Source organism: Periophthalmus magnuspinnatus, chromosome 9 (assembly GCF_009829125.3).
Source record: "Periophthalmus magnuspinnatus isolate fPerMag1 chromosome 9, fPerMag1.2.pri, whole genome shotgun sequence".
Taxonomy (NCBI): Eukaryota; Metazoa; Chordata; class Actinopteri; order Gobiiformes; family Gobiidae; genus Periophthalmus; species Periophthalmus magnuspinnatus.
Genome location: NC_047134.1, coordinates 15,448,474 through 15,468,510, shown reverse-complemented (window position 1 = coordinate 15,468,510; position 20,037 = coordinate 15,448,474). Strand labels below are relative to the sequence as shown.

Here is a 20,037-nt window from a genome sequence, read left to right as displayed (position 1 = left end):
ATCTGTAGCAATAACAAAGCACGAAGAAATTATTTAACACAGTATGATGAAGATGGAGAAGAGCATCTACTCTACACAGACCTCTCTTGGACCTTCTGGACCTGCGATTTATTGAGCGGCCATCTCTGAAACGGTCACAGTTCACTTCACAACAGAGAAAAGCAGAGACAGCAGTTGAAGAAGCAGGAAGGATAGTCAGAAAAGCAGCAATACAAATATGGCTCACCTAATTTCTCCACAGGAGTGTTAAGTGGAAGGAAGCCCTGTTTGAGCAGCTGGCCCATCATTTCATCATCTTCTGTCTGAATCTCTGAAACCATGTTACATGGTATTACACCAACTCTGTCCCGAATTTGAGCTCGGTAGAAGCCATCCTTGTCTTTATTTCCAAACACCTACAATGTAAAACAAGCAAATTACAACATGCACAAACAAAACAGTCTGTTACTATCCATAATGTTATGTCACCTTAATGATTTGACCCTCTTTGAAAGGCAACTCTTCATCAGCAGCATCAGGGTTGGGTGACATGGACATTGGATCATAGTCAAACAGAGCTACAAACACTCGCGTCAGTTCACCCATCTCCTCCCCATAAGAACGATGTCCCCGGCTGTGCCTGCGTCCACCATAACTATCTGAAACAAAGAGGAGGCCTCTGCTACAACTAAGAGCTTTACAGAGCCACAAAGGACCCAAAAGTAATGGGAGGACATGGTGTCTGGTAAAGCTGACGGGGGAAACTTGGTAATGCACATTGCATGTGTGAAAAAGAACTATATATATATATATATATATATATATATATATATATATATATATATATATATATATATTTATATTTATATTTATATATATATATTTATATTTATATATTTATATATATATATATATATATATATATATTTTTTTTTATTAATTGTAAGGTTTTATTCAAATTGCCAAATAACATGCATCAAACATAAATAGTTCACAGTTTTGTGGGTTTCTTTGTTCACACATCTCTGCTCTCTGATTTGACAGACACTGAACATCACAGACTGAACAACACAAACAAAAACATGTCTAGCTGATTGATGAGTGCAAAGACAAGAACTGGGTGCACATTGCAAGATTCAGGAATACAGTCAGATCAACACAGCACTAGGTTCATTGCTGTTTCACTCAGTGGATGTAGGCATGCAAGTTCTTCTAATGAAACATAATGGGTTATTCCAATGTACTGCAGGTGTTTTTTGCAACATAAAATTAATGATGGCATAAACATAAATTCTCCAGTTGTTTGTGATTATGGATCTCAGGGGCAGTGAGCGGGGCGGCATGAACCTCATGCTTTTTATTTATTTCCATGAATTACGTTTCAATGGCAAGAATCTTTAATTAATCTAATTTACTGTAATGCATATGAAGATGGTGTCTTTAATGCATGTGCAACTAAGTAACACAACTGAAGGTATCTGATAAACTGCATGCAAAAATAAATGAACAGACTGGCCCAAAAAGGGACTAGGGTAAAAAAGAGGGACAGCTGGGTGCTGAGGGACCTGGACATGAAGGGTGAGTAGAGGAGTGGGTGGGTTGGTTTAGGATTAGAGGTGTACATACAAGGAAGGGTTTTCATTCTCCAATGGGAAAAGTGGGCAGTCTGGCATTCCCCTGTCAGCTTGTCTCATCTAAAGCTAAATCCAATAACAAACTATGACCACCATTCATGGATGATATTACCGCATGTGTTTGACTTTGACTCAGCTCTTATCAATGATGCATTATCTTTTTGGAGAGGCTGCACTACATACCATATTGATCCTCTGAGGACATAGGTGGCCATATCCTGCGCCGAGCTACACTGCCATAGTTAACATCCTCCTTGCCAGGTGAGAGGTTCCCCTCACTCCCCTCACTGTTACTGTCCATGGTGATCTCTACAGAAGACACCAATCACAGCATTATGTCAGATCCCTTAGACAAACACTCAGCTCTATCCCATGGCCCTGTTTAGCATTATCACACTAGAGGTGATGGAGTTGCCCTGAAGGGGCTGGATGCACAAGGCAACAGGTTTTTCTGAAGTCAGAGGTTGTAAAACAGCAATGCTTGCATTGTTGCAAGGTTTAATTCAATAATAAACACACACACGATTATTAAAAAAAAAAAAAATTCTGGGATAGGTTTTCTAAACAATTCACACTCATGAAAATGAGTTGGACAAACACCCCATAAAAGGTGTTTCTTAAAGCTATGGAGAGATGTACAGCTTGGCTCACATGGGAAAAGGGAAACACACAAGGTATTTCTGCACAAACATCAGAGCTGCTGGCAGGACACTTATCCTCAGGATGTGACCTCACTAACCAATAGACGGGATGGGGCGTCGCTGAGGGGGGGTACCGATGTGGACCGCTCTCCTCCCTGAGGGATCCAGGCGGTCAGAGTTTCCATGTGTTGGTGAGTTGACAATCTTTGGGGAAAAAAGATGAGATGTTACAACATTATTTGAGTAAAATGTCAAAGTAAAAATAAATCTCACAAATTAATCCTGTTAAAAGAACTTAAAACCGTAAGAGCAAATGACTGTCCATTTGTCCTTAGGGAGACCAAATAATAGACAAACATTGATAAAGAAACCCATTAACTGATCAAACAATGAAACCAGCCCTCAACACAATAACAAGTGTTCGAGTTTGTTTTGAACTAAAGACCATTTTCTTAGTTTGTTTTGTTCTAGGCATGTCATTTCTTTTCATAATCCAAATAATGAAAGCAAGAGACGGTGAAATAATGAGTAATGACTAAGAAATGGGACTGAAAAAAACCCTGAGATGATTGAAAGAGTGAAAGGTGGATACATTTGTCAAAGCTTCAGCCCTGTCTGTAGAAAACTTGACACCACCCATAAACTACAAAGTTAATAGTTTAATGTTTAATATGTTAAAAGCAAAGCAAAGGGAGATGTGGTAATGGGATTGATGAGCAGGACAGTGAAAGGCAGAACACAAGCTTTCCCATGCACTGAATATCTGCTGCTCTTTTGATGGACCCATTCCCCTCAGAGACATGAGAAGTCAAAACGTAGTTAAATGGCCTTTAGGTAACTAAAACTCCTCATTTCAAATCCACTTGACATAATGAAATACAAGCAAAGTAACTGAGACAAAGTAAACATCAACTCAGACCGACTGTGAACATGTGACACTTTGTCATTAAATAAAGAGAATGCCAACAAAAGGGTGCTTATTTATAAAGAAAATATAACAACATTCAGAAAACAGGATGGCTGTTTGCTGATGGAATGTACAGCAGAAAGTCGGATTCACACACCAGCGGCTGGTCCCGGTTGTGCCTGGGCATAGACTGGAGCCTAGCCTCTCTGTGTGGGAAGACTCCAGTTTCCCGAGGGCCATAATGTTCCCTGTTCCTAAAGTCCCCTGTGTGAACTGCCTTGGCTGTGGACCCTGGCCCATCACAGAACTCCTCTTCCACACTGCACTGGCGCGTCAGAGGTCCTTTTGCGGCCCCATAGCAGTGCACGTCTCTCCACAGGACCTTCACAGTGGATGATACGCACGGGCCCTCTCATGGGGCTGCCGTGAGCATAGTATACTCGATGGCTGCGTCCCAGAGAGCCTTCCTCCTCACTCCCACAGTCTAACCCACTGTCTGGACTCTTTGTGTTCTGTCGGTTCATACGACCCAAGCTCCCATCCTCTGGGTAGCCGTAGCGGCTGTCACCATAGCGGGGTGAGGAGCGCTGCCGCTGTAGAAGCCGGGAACTTTTGCTGGGGGCTAAATGATTGTGCATGAGGCCATCCTGAGGATACAGCCTCCTCTGAGTGTGCGGTGTTCCCGGTCTACCACTCTCCTCAAAGCTCAGGTGCTGACCCATGCTGTCCACACTGTCCGACTCCTCCTCGGCAACTTCGGGGATACTGTGCAAACGTTTGCTGCGGAGTGACTTTTGTTTGACCACCTCCCTCTGAAGGTCCCAGCAGTCTCGCTCCTCAGCTAAATCCTGACGCTTGTAATATGCCTTCAGTAGAGCAACATTCAAAGATCCACATTTTCACAGTTCACAATTTCAGTTCAAGTTAAGTTCAAGATTCAGTTTTGAGGGGGTTGAAAAGTTGAAGGAACAACACAGTATGCAAATAGAATAAATGGGGAGGGAAGACAAAATAAAGACAGAATTAGTTATTTGTGGCAATGTAGTAAGACATGCAGTCTCATTCAATGAGGGGGAAATGGCATGCTCTAAGCAGGAATCTGTAAAGGCTAAAATAACAAACTTAAGTAAAGCAGAAAGTAAAGTAAAATGTGAAATAATAAGAGAAAATGTAAAAAGGTAAGAAATATTTGATGAAAGACAATGCCACATGGCTGGAAAAAAACAGTGTAAAAGCATCGGAAGGATCAACAACATAGTCAAAGACAAGCGCTTGCAACAGTATACACCATTTTAAGTATGCTCAAAATGTTGTTTTTTTTGTGCAAACCTATTGTGTTAATGTCTGCACAATTCACAAACACATACTTAAACTGTAAATCAAGTACAATTAAAATTGTAAAACATTTGTTAATGAAAGGCTAAATTTACTGTACAAAACCCTAATCAATGTGAGCACATATAGCGATGGACAGACCACAGTGAACACAGTAGCAACAAAGCCCTAATCAGGCAGACTGTCTTGTCCATTCACTTATGCATCCACACACACAAACCAAAGTACTATCCAGTTATATAAGAGTGACAACATTTACATTTACAACAAAAAAATAACAGAACATGGCAGACAGGAACAAAAAATAAATACTTCCATTTAAGTACTCACTTAAATGAGATTCCCATATGCATTTGATATGCCATGACCCACTATAATGCTATGCTCTAAACAAAAGACAACATTAGAAACGACAAGTGAGCAGGCTCATTAGGTGACTAAATTATTGACTTGTCTTCACACATGTTGCTTCATTAGTTACACACAGCCATTTTAGGGGCTCAACCTTAAATGTGTGCATAAATACTGGGCAGGATGATGGAGCATGCTCTGGTGGAGGTCTGATTTAGCTCAAAAGGACACTGCCCCCCCTTCTTCAATTTGGTTTTCCTCCCAGTGTGGCTTTCTAAAGGTGTAAACCAAGTGTGAGGGTACCTTGAGAGTGTTGTGAGAGTTAATGCTGCGTCTGCGACCCTCCTCCAACTGCATCTCTGAGTACAGCTCTTCCTCATCTTCCTCCATGATGTCAGACAGGTCAGAGCCCCGGCTGCTTTCTGTGTAGTACTCATCATTGTGGCTGTAGTGGTGATGATGATGCTGGATAATAATAAAAATTAAAATGAAGAAATGAATGAGAAAATGAACAATAGTATATCTAGTAATGTGACTTCAGAAACATTGTGTGGAACGTAACTTCACATTACCTGCCTCCCCAACTCAGAGCCTCTGAGAAATTCATCTACAGATGCTTCCTCTCCTTCTTGCCATGAGGAGAGTCATAACCATCCTCCTCCTCATCAGAGTTAACAGGATGCATACCACGCTCACTAAAGATGTTCCTCTTTTCAACCTGTACACAGTAAAAAAAAACAAAAAAAAACAATCATAATTAACTATACATCATATACTATGTTTATAATGACTTATTTTAGCCACCATAACCCGGTTTCCTTCAGCAAAGACCCTCTGGGCGGCTTCCCTGGCCATGGCCTTAGCGATGGTGTTTGGGATGGGGACTCCCTGAGGCTGAGGCAGGATTCGCTGTGGAGATGGTGAGCGGTTGCGAGTGGAAGTGCGGGGGCTCCAGGTTTGTGTCCGCGCATTGTGGGCAGAGGAGAGGGGCAGCGCTCCCAGGGCTGACTAGGTCGTAAGCCAACATCGTGCTCTTTGGTTTCTGGCTCTCTGGCACTTAGTAAGGGTTTTGATGTGGGTACAGCATGGCGCTGGTAGTGTGGCTGGGGGTGAGGGTGTCGTACAGGCTGTGTGTGCGGTGCTGCATGTGGCAGAGTGTGAGGCTGGCCACGTGGTACCGGCTGCACATGAGGCTGAGGGTGGTTTGGAGGGTATGTAGAAGGATAAGGGGGGTGAGTCTGGGAGTGCACAGGGGGTGTCTGCGTTTGGGGCATTGGGTGGGGTGGTGCAATGTTTCGACGTGATAGGTGTGGAGAGCCTAACAAATTGTGTGGGATTATGGCCACCGAAGAGTCTTGAGACTCTCCTTGTGTCGATAATGTCCTTACAATAACTTCTCGGGCCTCCAAACAATGAAGCCTGTTTAATTCCACTGTTACATAGTCTGCTGTTGGGTACAGGACTTCTGCAATCTACAACACATAATGAATAAACACAACAAAATATGACATTTTTACAAAATACATATGTCATGCTACATATATAATACACTCCGAACATTGAAAGTAATCCATCCATTTTCTTCTGGTTATCCAGTGGGACCCCAAGCATTCCCAGGCCAACCGAGAGGACTTAGTGAAAAGTAATCCACTATCCCTAATAACTTTATTATAGACTAAGCACTATAAAAACTCACCAGAAGATGGCAACAGAGGGCTACTCTGATAAGATGCACAGCACTGACTATTGCTGAAGACTACTGCTGTTAAGAATATATTTCATTTGATGTATTTTGTCAGAACATATTTACCTTTTGTCCCTTTGTGCACACTGCATAGCCAATTACACTGGCCCCATTAGAGGTTCCTGAAGGCGTCAGTGGAGGGGGCTTCCATCTGACTTGCAGGACCCCGGGCGTTTGACCACACAGGACCTGTACCTCCTGCGGTGGGAGCGGGGGCCCTGGAGAGAACACATCCAAGCACTGTATTAGGAGAGGAAACAAAAAAGCTGAGCTCTGCCCACACCATTTCTGCTGCTTGATTTAGTAGAAAATATAGTGCTGACCTCAGTACTACACTATACACTCCATCCATTTAATAACCCGACTAGAGTTATGAAATGGGGATATTCCTCTGCTGTGGGCGTAAATTACAAATGGCAGTAAAACAAGAGACTTTGCAGAGAGGAAATACACAACTACAAAGATATCTTGGAAAATATACATAAAAAGTACTACATGCAGGGAGTTTCAATGTTTCTGAAAATGTGCATTATTTGCTGCATGAGTGGCTATGTCTATTGTGCTATTACTTAGGTGCAATTAGAGCCTAGACCAAACACCAAAAATCACACTTCTAATATTCTTTGACACACTCACTGTGAGTGGGACTCTGCCTATTAAACAACATACCCATCTGTGCAGTGCTGTGCCCCCTGCAGACACACAGTCAGGCAGCAGATGCAGTCAGCACTATCTCCAAGCTGCAGCATGCAACTGTGAGTCTGAAGATCCACATCAGGATCTTAATCACATTTATACTACAGCCAGTACATGGGGCAGGAAAATGAAATAAACAAGGATGTCTTTAATATAAGGAAAGCATTGAAATAAAATAAATTAGCTATTTAGATATAATATGGAAAACAACACATTGCCCCTGTAACCCAACCCTGTAATTGAAATGTTGCATTATTATCTGCTAATGAAGTTGCTTCCAAGAAGAAGACTAATATAGTTCTTCTACACACAGTCCCTGTTTTATTGACAAGAGTTGTCTGCCTGCCACCAACACTGATTATTCCAGTCGCCTCTAATTTACATGTTCAATAGATAGATCATTAAATTAACCATCAGCTTGTTTCACTGTCTGCAAAAAGTCAATTCATGCCCCTTTGTCTTTCTCTTTCACACTACAACACATACAATTAAAAAATATGAAATGCTTTACACCAGGGGTGTTCATTACCAGTCGATCGTGAAGGCATTTTGGGTAGATCCGTCATCCATCCAGTCACATGACTAATATACAGGACAACCAGTCAGATTACACCTGACCCTAGGTCACATCATGGGCGCTGCACACGTATAAACAAGCACGAGTTAGCTTAACCCTATAGCGCCGGATCCTATCGTCGCTGATAGAGCGCGGTTGCGGACTTTCCAGCAGCGTAACTCCGCAACCAGTCGTGCGCTCATGTAAATTCAAATGCCGTCTCAAAGCGGAGACATGGGGCTCTCAATATTTTACCATCATTACAGTAATCTGCCTCTGTTGTCCCTCGAAGGTGACGAATGAGAGCGCGGGGGCTGCGGGGATTTTCACTCATTTATTCGATGCGTAAAATAAAAAATACGGATGGATGTGTAAAATAGAAGTAGTTGTGTGAAAAAATGCAGTAAATTCTGTTACTTCGTTTAACATGATTTTTATGGCTATAAAAAAAGACAAAACCGTAATCAACATGATTAGCTCTGTTATCGCTTTCAAACGAAAAATGCAATTTTACTCCTGGCTGGTTGTCAGAAACTACTGCCCGAACTATGCATCAATCACTGATTCTATTCAGTGCAAGTCAGAGCAGTAATCATCATTCAAGTCATTATGAACATGTAGGAAGTTCATTTGTGTTGTGCAGTATTATGTCATGACGTTGTGCAAAGTACATGAAAATGCACTGTACATGTAAGAATTCATAATACATTTACAAATAAATATGTTTAACATTTTTGTATTAGGTGGTAGATCTTTCAGACACGATCATATTAAAAGTAGCTCACATACTGAAAAAGTCTGAGCACCCCTGCTTTACACCATCTTATTAAACAATTATATTGATGATAAAAATAAACTGACATAGCAAGCATAGAGCATGCTTCAAAGCCTTCCAACACAATATTTTTTATAGCCTTAAATGTTTTGTGTTGTGTTGCTGTTTGTGGGGTGTCTCTCTAAACACACTGGCAAAGAGGCAAGGGAAAGTAGAAATGGTTGGCATTTTTCAAGTAAATAAATTCTATTTAAATGCTAGGTAATGTTTAGGAGATAAATTGGCTGACTGTCTGGATATAAATGTTGGCTGGCGGCTGTCTTTCCAATATGTTTAGAGACTACATTTTACACAGCATGTGATAAGGGCAATATATCTTCAAAAAATTAGTTAAATAAGACTGACCTGCAGACTGAGTGCAGAATTCCACAGAAATTTCCCTTTTGTCCCTTTGATCCAATGGAAGCTGCCAAGGCACCTGATGCGGCTGCGCCACGACTTTCACCTTGTAAACTGTCATAGGTTTCAGGTTGAGAAATTTGTACCTATAGCCACCCGCCTTCACCATGTCGTACTCTGCTCCATTGAGGAAGATGGTGTGACTGTAGTTGCTATTGCTGGGCATCCACGATAGCTCAGCCGACACCTGTGTTATACTGTCCACGCGCAGGTAATAGGGGGCCACTACCACATCCTTCCCCACCAGGAGGGTGCAGCGCAGCTCATCTGACAGCCCCCGCTCCGTGATGGTCTGGACCGAGATCCGGTACGTATTGGTGGCTAAGTTGAGCTTTTCAATAAGAGACTTTGTCCTTCCCCCATATGGCACACTCATTCGTACCTCCTTATCTATCAAGACATTGTAGCCACTGATGGAGCCCCAACCTGGAGGGACCACTGGGGGGTCCCAACCAATAATAACACTCTTGGCCAATTGTTTAATCAGATTGATGCGGCGGGGATAAGGCACAATGTCTTCACCAACCTCATCTATGTTAACATCCAAGGTTCCTGTGCCATTGCTAGTGGAGCCTAAGAGATCCATGCTCAGGCTGCTGGTGCTTAGACAGTCTAATTTACTATCAGACAGCAGGCTGCTCGTTCCTGTTCCTGTCAGCGTGCCCAGTCTCTGAGGTCCCAGGCTACTGTGGTTGAGGTAGCCAGGTTCTTTTGTTGTTGTGTCCCTTTGTTTGACGGATGTTTTCCCTTCGTCTTGGACAAAATCCACAAAATTAGAAGGAACAAGGCCCCGCCGTCCATCCAGCAGCTCTCCTAAGGCAGAAAGGAAAAGATCATTTGAATGACCATCATATTTAAAACAATAACAGGCTGTATGAAACTGCTGTAACACACCTTCATAAAAGCCATCCTCATCCATAGTCCCATACACGTAGAGGTACTTCCCTGCCACCAGGGGGAGCTCAGCTTCAGGGTGTTCATTGGGCCCATCATAGGGATTATAGCTGTGAGAGCAAAATCATGACACAATATAACAAACTAACTACAATATTTCTTTATAAATGACAGTTTTTCTGTTGTGAAAACTGTAGTTTCCTACAACCACCATAGTTGAGAGAATATTTTGAACAGTGCTTGGAGCAGTGGGCTGCTTTCTATATTTGTGAGCTGAGATTTTCGATTATTTTTGTGCTGACAGGTAATTTTCTTTAGAGACAGAAATACAGAATCTTCCCTCACTCCAGTGAGAGAAAACAAATAATTCAATCAAGATGTGCTAACTGAGTCCTGAAGTTAAAGATGTGACTTTCTTTGTCATCACTCACTTCAGTAGAATGTGTGTAAGCTTTAAAGACATACCTATAGCGGGCAATGCACAGACGAACTTTCCCTGTGTATCTGAGCTTGGACCTGGTGGTTGATCCAAGCTCTTTCTCCATCTAAAATGTACAAAATTAGGTTATGTGGATACAAAAAGAAAAAAAAAAAATTGTCTATGTATGACAACATCTATGAACAATAATTTTGGAATATAAGCATATACATACTTGCAAGCATATAAGTGAATTCCTTTCAAATTACAGAATAGTTCTCTAATAGATTATAGAATTTAAGATGAATTACCTCAGAAAGGAACGCCCGCGCAGAGCTGCTGCCTGTCCGGGTGAGGAATGTTGGTTTGACAGAGAGGAGATCAGGCTTGTCTCCACTCAACTGCAGAGGCCGAATAAACTCCGATATTAAAGACCTGGTTGAGGGGACCTCATTTCCTGCAACAAATTGTATAAATTTAACAATAATTGAGCCAGTAAAGAAAAGATACAGACTATATGATTTAATATTAGTACAATACACAAACAAGAATACATCACTCACACATATCATAGTATAGTATATACCGGTAGTACATAGTATATCTGTCACCCAACACACAACAAATGATGTAGTACCGTGTACTATTCTAGAACATTCATTTTGTAATTCAAACTTTTTACACCCTTATATGATCATTTTATTATTTTTCAGTGCCATAAAATCTTTTGAATGAACCCCTAAGAAATGGCTATGCGTATATATGTATATATGTATATATGTATATATATATATATATATATATATATATATATATATAATATATATATATATATATATATATATATATATATATATATATATATATAATTATTTTAATTTTTATTTTTTTCATACAAAATACTTTTTATGGCACTGAAAGATATATATATATATATATATATATATATATATATATATATATATATATATATATATATATATATATATATATATATATATATATATATTATATATATATATATATAATTATTTTAATTTTTTTTTTTTTCATACAAAATACTTTTTATGGCACTGAAAGATAATAAAATGATCATATATATATATATACACACACACACACACACACACACATATATATATATATATAGGTCAATATTATATAGCAAAAGAAAATTTTTACTCTGTCAACTGGACAAAAGAGGACTTTCAGACAGTATGAAATCCATATCTATTAAGACAGGAACTGCTTCACCCAAAGAATAAAACCCCGAGGCACAAACAAAGCAATGTGGTCTACTAAGAGAATGTACCAACAACGTCACAACAGTGGCTCAGGACCCCAATCTGCCGTACATCTCCATCTCAAAGCCACTCACCGCTCAAAGAAAAGAAATTAGTTGAGACGGGAGTCAAAGAGGCCATTTTTGTTTGGGTCGCTGAACAGGAATGGGGGCTTAGACATAATTTATCTCCTATTTATAACTATCCTCAGACCTAAATCAAAACAAGAAAAATAGCAAGTATGCTAATAGGTAAGAGAGCACCCATTAGAGGCCAGAATAATTATGCAAACATGACTCAGGCACAGTTCACACTGGGTGTAGTTCAATAGATCCAGCTAAAAAACAGAAACTGTAAACAAATAGGCGTGTTAGTTTCACTGTAGTTAGCTCCAGCACCAGTAATCTGACCAGAACTGAAGAAGCTGGCTTGGATGAGTGGCGAAACGTCTTCACTCTAAAACTTTTGTCTAGTTGACAGAATAGAATTTTTTATTTTGATATGGATCATATCTGGACAACTGAGGGATTACACAGACGTCAATGTTACATGCCACAAAAAGATTCAGACCTTTTCCTGTGGGGGCAGCCAATCCATTTAGCAGCTGGGACAGGGACTTGTGGGGCGAGCCGGGTGATTCACACACAGTTACTGGTTCGGTGCTGAGGATATCAAACTTCCCCGCCTGCAGCCGAAACCTCTCGAGCTCTTTTGATAAAAGATTGAACTGCTCGCTCTGGCTCCGGCATTTTTCCTCCAGGTCCCGGACCTTGGCCTGATGACCAGGAATACCACAGATCCAGAGAGAGGGCGAGAGAGAGCCAGAAGAAAGGTGGATCCACATACAAGGAAGGGAAAATGGCAAAAACAAAAAAGAATAAAAAGTTACGCAGATATTAAGAATAGCATTGTGGACCATATATTTTTCTGTTCAATAGTAGGACGGAATGGGTATATGCAAGTCACAAAAAAGTGCCATATTAACGGGGGCACCTTATGGCTTTAAAATGCCCCATGCATAGTACTAGTTTTAGCCAGACAAATGAGCAAAAATGAGCAAGTTATATGTTTATGAAGTGTGGCAGCTATGCTCAGGTAAACTAAAGTTTACCCAAAGAAAGTCTTAGGCAACACTTCTGCTAATTTATTCACGAGTCAACATAAAATTACACAGAAACAGCACAAAAATAAATAGTAGAAGCATCACAGTTGTAAGACGAGTAGTTTGAAAAGACATGCTAAAACATGCAGTGACATAATTATCATGACATTTTGTGCATTAGAAATGTAGGAGTTCTTTACATTCATCTACAGTAAATGAGATATTGGCATAGCTCACTGTTTTTCTAAAACCGTTGTATAAACAGTCAGTGAGGTCTCAGGAAGGATGATCAATGTACCGGTAATGTAAAGGTCTACGTTTTAGATTTTGAAGGAGTGGTTTGACTTTTCTTTCTAATTTGTCTTTAAGATATCCACTGTATCAGTCTTTTATGGAAGTAGAAACCTAAAACTTTGTAATGCAATGACATTTAGGCTAATCCTGATTCATAATGCATACCAGATTGAACATTTTGCAGCCATACATCTCATAAACCCAGAACTGAGGCTGTCTCTATACCCCATGGCTATAAGTGAAACAAAGTGTGAGGCGCAGTACATGCAGGTGCAAGTAAAATGATATCAAGTAGAGAAATGAAAGCAATTCAGCAATACCTGCATGCTGTCCAAGTGGTTCTGTATATGTGTAACCACACAGCCATACAGTGCAAAGAAATATAAAAAAGAAAATTAGCACAATTACTTGTGTGTTCACTTTTAAACACATTCAAAAGAAAATAGTGTGCAGGATACAATAATCCTTTATTATGCTATTAAAAATAATTTTACCCAGTTGGGTTTAACAGCACTAATAAAAGACATTATCTACACTCTGAGATCGTAAATTAGATTTTGAACCAGAGCATTAAAATTTAAATAGCGAAGAAAAAGTCCCACACGGCAGACCCATCCCCAACGCTCACCTCTAAAAGATGGACAGCGCCCTCATGTTCCTTTTTAGCCTCAACCTGTGCCTGAGGAATACAGGGTCAGTGTGTAAGTTCACTGGGGGTAATGGCTTTATTTTCATTTAGATGACATTTGTATGCACATTTTATATTTTATTTATAGATTTGTATTATGATATGCTACATACAGAGATAATAATAAGATCATGTGTTAAGGCATGCATTTAAAACACTGTTAAATAAAATACACTTTCAATGGACCATAAATGTGTAAAGAAAAACTTCAACCATTTTTTCAAGACGTAACACAGTAGCAGGTCACTGCTAAGTGAAGCTGAGAACAGTGGAAGCCGGAGTGCAAAGAGAAAAAGTGGCACTAGAGCTACACACAGGGCTACAACAACAGGCTTTGGCCACAATCTCTATCACTTTCACACTATCAATAATTCTCTGCTATGACTAGCCATGCGTGCCCACCACCAGCCAGAGTGCAAAACCACAGAGGAGTTATCATCAAATGTCCAGGCCTAGAATTTTTGTTTAAGCAAGTGTCCAAAAAGTGTCAGATCCCATTAGGTTTTTGACTGTTTGATTAGATTTTAATGAACAGTGGAGTCTGTGGGAGATGGAGCACAGTGGGCTACGAGTGATAGATGACTTTTGAGATGTGCTGGGAAAGCTCTTGCCGTGCCACCAATAGGAAGAGCCTGTTCTACCCCTGTGTTAAACATAGTCGACCCTCTACTGTGTATATATTGTGCTGATGGTCAAAAAAGCACTCTGGACCAATCCCACACAAGCAGGGCAGGACATTAAGTGCTCTTAGTGTTACATAAGATGAGCTTCCTTACCTTTTGAAGCAGGTCAATCTCCTGCTGCTTTGCATTGAGTACAGCCAATGCCTGCTCATGCTCCAACTCTAGCTGCTGCCTCCGCTCTGCAGCCTCTCGCATATGCTGTCCGCAGGGGAGCCACAGTGTCGAGAGGGGATTGTGGGAGAGGAAGGAAAAAAGCTGTTGTTAGTATGCTGAAAGTAAGTGCAAAATACCTCTTTGGGGCTGCTTGTGACTTGTGATAAGTAATATTATTTTTTTTGTGTGCATATTTTGTTCTCATGGGAAGATACATATCATTTATTGGTAGCAATAGCAGTGTATTACTATCATAGCAGTTGTAGTATGTAGAAGTACAACCCCAATTCTAATAAAGTTGGGACGCTGTGTAAAACCAAAAAAAATACAGAATACAATGATTTGCAAATCATTTTCAACCTATATTGAACTGAATAAACTACAAAGACATTATATTTAATGTTCAAACTGATAAAATTTAATGTTTTTATGCAAGTATTCACTAATTTTCAATTTGATGTCTGCAACATGTTCCAATAAAGCTGGGACAGGGGCATGTTTACCACTGTGTTGCATCACCTTTCCTTTTAACAACAATCAATAAGCATTTGGGAACTGAGGACACTAACTGTTGAAGCTTTGCAGCAAGAATCCTTTCCCATTCTTGCTGAAAGTACAACTTCAGTTGCTCAGCAGTCCGGGGTCTCCATTGTCGTATTTTGCGCTTCATAATGCGCCACACATTTTCAATGGGAGAGAGGTCTGGACTGCAGGCAGGCCAGTCTAGTACCCGCAATCTTTTACTATGAAGCCACACTGTTGTAACACGTGCTGAATGTGGCTTGGCATTGTCTTGCTGAAATAAGCAGGGACGTGCCTGAAAAAGATGTTGCTTGGATGGCAGCACATGTTGCTCCAAAACCTGTATGTACCTTTCAGCATTAATGGTGCCTAGACAGATATGCAAGTTACCCATGCCATGGGCACTAACATACCCCCAGACCATCACAAATACTGGCTTTTGAACTTTGAGCTGATAACAATCCGGATAGTCCCTTTCCTCTTTGGCTCACAGGACACGACATCCATGATTTCCAAAAACAATTTGAAATTTGGACTCATCAGAATACAGTACACTTTTCCACTTTGCGTCAGTCCATCTCAGGTGAGCTCGGGCCCAGAAAAGCTGGCAGTGTTTCTGGGTGTTGTTGATATATGGCTTACACTTTGCATGGTACAGTTTTAACTTGCGCTTCGAGATGTAGCGACGAACTGTGTTAACTGACAATGGTTTCCTGAAGTGTTCCTGAGCCCATGTGGTAGTATCCTTTACACATTTATGCATGTTTTTGATACAGTACCTAAGCAGATAGTTTAGTCTTAGTGCATTTCTAGAAAATGCTGGTGTCAGTCCTTGTTTAAGATATGCTCCTTACCTTAAGCACCTGCTCTAGGTTCTCCAGTTTGCCTTGGAGCTGGTTCCTCTCCCACACAGCTAAATCTCTCTCCTGCGTCACAGCACACAGTCTGTCTTTGAGCAGGGCATACTCACATTTCACCTGTGCAAACGACACAAGTAATGAGTTGTTGGTTATCCCTTTGTCAATATGTTTTACATATATTAGTTACAGTGGCAGTGAGTGCAGCAAAATCATGATAGTTTCATTTCCTTATATTGATCAATCACAACTTTTGAATTAATTACATTTTTAAAAATGATTTTTGAAGCGTTCATATTTTTTTCCTTTCCATCGACAGAGAGATAGAAAGTTTAGCAGCAGCAACACAGTAAAAGGAATTCTAAGTTGAAATACTTATCTGTGCTATTTTACAGAATAGTTCTTGTAATTTTTTTCTCCATAGAGAGATCCCAGAATATCAGTGACAATTACAAATGACTGAATCCCAATCTTGACAAAGCACAGCCTTAATAACTATTAAAAGAAACAGTAATATCAGAAAGTTTTACCTTATTATTAATATTAGACTTAAAACTACAACTTACTAGAGCTGATGTAGCATTACTTGTATTTGAGTACATTTCATGGCCGTGTCCTTAATACCAGTTAACTATAATTTGAACAGTCTCTGCTGTCTCTGATCAAAGAAGTGGTTTTGGTAGCACCAATTATTACCAACTGCGAACATGCATAGTGATTTTCAAGTCTTTTTATGTAAACAGGACATCTTGTTGACACAACAGAAAAAAATTATATAACCAAACCAGTAGAAATATCTCTACAGTGTTAATTAAATTCCTTGTTGTTTGTCTTAATGTATTATGTGCTACACAAATGTAATCCAGAATTGGAATAAATCCTCTTAAGCCATTTCATTCTTATGCAATATAAATGGAAATGTCCTATTGACAAGATTTCAATAGTACCGTTGTTCCAATTTTTATGGCATTCACAGTATTTTAGGCACTACACTGAGAAAAAAACAAATTGTCTTTAATGCTATCCAAAGCTTTCTGAACATTTGAGCCCGCCAAAAACTACTCCATGCCATATGTGGGAGCTGGCTGGTGGTTGTGGTGATAAAAGACTTAAAATATTTCAACAATGTAACAGTAACATAATTTACTTACTGCCATGGATGGGGACTATGTATTATTCATGGTTCATTGTTAACCAAGCGCTCAGCAATTGAATGAGGGAATTGCACATTATATTGACAATGTACTGCCATTCAACACTGAGGAGGTTTACAATGTCACTCTGAGTAGCATTTCAAAATAAGTGTGTTCCTATAAGCCTTTGTCTTCGCTGCAACTCAAATTGTTTTTTAAATGACTAAATACAAACCACACTGCATTACAACATGCATATCAGTTTAAATTATGAGACATGTCAAAGCTTCCCAGTCATTAAAAATATTAATACAACAGTATTTGGATTAATAAAAATGGTCAAATTTTTCTATAGCGCTTTTCCACCTTCAAGGTGCTCAAAGCGCTTTACAACAAGGAACCACTCACCTATTCACACACACATTCATACACCAGTGTACGCAGACACTGAGGGCGAGGTGGGTTAAGTGTCTTGCCCAAGAACACAACGACACATCTGTGTGAGCTAGAATCGCACCGCCAACCTATGGATCAGTGGATCTGACCACTCAACCAATGATGTTTATGTCGAGAGCGGGATTTGAACCGCCAACCTTCGGATCAGTGGACAAACACTCTATCAACTCTATGCTACTGTCGCCTTGTAGTATCTGTGTTTTACTTAGACAGTATAAGACAATGTATCATTATAGTCCAACTTGAATGTAAAAGAAGGAGGTACATTTAATAGACTCTATATGCACTAGATGCCTTTGCAAACAGCATTTCAAAATGAGGGTATCTGCAAGCCTCTCTTTACATTGCAGTTATGTAGTTTAAAAGGCGGGGTTGTTCTGTCAGCTTTTCAAATACCCCCAATCCACTGAAAGATAACAGGGTCCTGCAGCTGTAATATGGTACAGTCCCTTCCCCGGAGCCACCATCAATGACTAATGAAGCTCAGGGAGGGTGTTTCCGACAAGCACATATACCAACAAATGTTTATAAGAGCAGCTATATCAAATAGAGGCCTTGTCAGATTCAATGCTTACAAAAATCCACTGGATTGTACATAAGCAGGTCAATAGACTATTAGCCATTGAGGGCGGAGCTGTTTGCTGCAGTTCATTCAGAAACGATAGGGATCAGGACAAGGGTGAGTGAGTAGGGGGCTCATATATGCACTGTGGAGAAGTGCTCATATCCACCAGTCAGATAACATGCTTTACAGAGGCTTCTAGGAGACACCACAAAACTGATAAGACATCCATAACCAGCAACCTCTTTACTCAAGTCTAGTCCCATGACAAAAACCTGCCAAACTCCTCCTCTGGAAATTGACTGTAAAGGAAGGGAGGCTTGCTCTTTCTTTGTTGATCTACGTGAGCTTCTGTTATCACCTCAGCTTGTTTTTACCCTTTAGGGCAAAAGTGAATACTAGCGGTAAAACTTGAAAACGTAATGTACCAGCAGATTATCAATCTGGTCCCTGCCTTAGATAAGAGCTTGAAACATACATAGATGGGGACTATAGGACCATATGCATATTAGGTGGCCTTGTTGTTTTATGATCATCTGCCTAATATGTGTGACCACATACTATATACAAGTACAATGCACTTTTATCAGAACCTGCCATAAACAGACTACCAGACATTTAATAAATACTGACTGCAGACTGAGGAGATCCCAAATGGCTACCCTTCTAAACACACTCTGACCCAGTTCTCTAGCCTTCACTATTTGACCATTGCCAAATTCCACTTGCTCACTTTTTCTTGCTTGCAACACGTCAGCTTCGAGGGCAAAATGTGATGGTCAATGTTCCTGCCAGATAATATAATTGGAATGCAAAATGTGACAGCTATAAGTAAAGTCACAACTGGTTTTGATAAAAGGTGTCTAAAAACACTGTGTAGAACAGCTTTTAAATACAATAGGGTACAGGAGTATGACATATAAGTTATAACCATTTTTACCTCTAAAAATGCTACTAATGGTTCATAATAATTATTAATGTTTATGCACACTGACAGCGTCAGGGCTGTAATGAAACCATATGTCTCCACTTACCCTCTCATATTCAGACGTCTTGTAGCTACTGTTGAACAACTGCAGATTCAAGTGCTTGTTTTCATGGAGAAAATCCTGGAGCTCATTCTCCTAAAACAAAGTACACAGAAAAAAGTGGTTGAAACAAAGAGCACTATGCACAGCGGCAGTGTGTGTGTGTGTCAGCAATACCTCATATATTATTTAACCTGGAGGACTTCTCTGGTATGTTCTGGAAAACTTCCCTAAAACATGCTGACAACATTTACAAAAATACTATATGCATGCATTTGTTGAGAATAAAAAGGAACATTACATTAGCAATAAAATAAACCATTGCAAACACGATCCTAGTCACTTCACCATTAATTCAATTTCTGTCACATCTAACAAATATTGGCATTTCAACTGGTGTCAATTGTGCTGAGTCAATTTTAGTGCTTGCAAGGAAGCCCTTGATTGCATTGGCATGCCTGTTATTCATATCCATTGATTTGCTAGATCACAACCGATAACAGCTGTCTTCCAGGTGGAAGGAGAACTGGTTTTAACTAAAACTGAGTCGCATTCTTTGCCACAAACATAAGGATTTGAAAATCAGCATTCCAGGATAAAAAAAAAAACAGCAAAGTGTGTGTGGTGGTAGAGTGACAGAGGTAAGGGCAGAACAGAGTTAGAGTAAGCATCAGAGATTGTTTAGAAGCACTACGGAGGCCAATATTTGTTTAGTTCAGACATAGTCTGACTCAGCCCTGTGTGCCAAAGCACAGCGTTTAATTTCAACACGCCTGACGGATGATTCAACTCTGCCATTTAAAACATTGGCAAAGCAGTTCACCCACATACTTTCTGCTCACTGGCCTCCTCTGCTTATGTAGCTTTATTCAGCAGCGCGGCACAGA

General features: G+C 40.1%; 1 protein-coding gene across 1 annotated transcript in view; it reads right to left on the bottom strand.

Moving 5' to 3' along the window:
* rimbp2b (RIMS binding protein 2b) overlaps positions 1–20,037 on the bottom strand; it is a 60,739-nt gene that overhangs the window by 3,311 nt on the left and 37,391 nt on the right. The window contains 21 exon segments of the mRNA XM_055224400.1: positions 82–144; positions 227–395; positions 469–638; positions 1,797–1,922; positions 2,353–2,458; positions 5,151–5,312; positions 5,420–5,470; positions 5,473–5,565; positions 5,658–5,778; positions 5,780–5,802; positions 5,804–6,319; positions 6,658–6,809; positions 9,024–9,890; positions 9,972–10,081; positions 10,437–10,516; positions 10,701–10,846; positions 12,243–12,447; positions 13,697–13,747; positions 14,533–14,637; positions 15,969–16,091; positions 19,157–19,246. Of these exon segments, the coding sequence (XP_055080375.1) occupies positions 82–144; positions 227–395; positions 469–638; positions 1,797–1,922; positions 2,353–2,458; positions 5,151–5,312; positions 5,420–5,470; positions 5,473–5,565; positions 5,658–5,778; positions 5,780–5,802; positions 5,804–6,319; positions 6,658–6,809; positions 9,024–9,890; positions 9,972–10,081; positions 10,437–10,516; positions 10,701–10,846; positions 12,243–12,447; positions 13,697–13,747; positions 14,533–14,637; positions 15,969–16,091; positions 19,157–19,246 (3,529 nt within the window).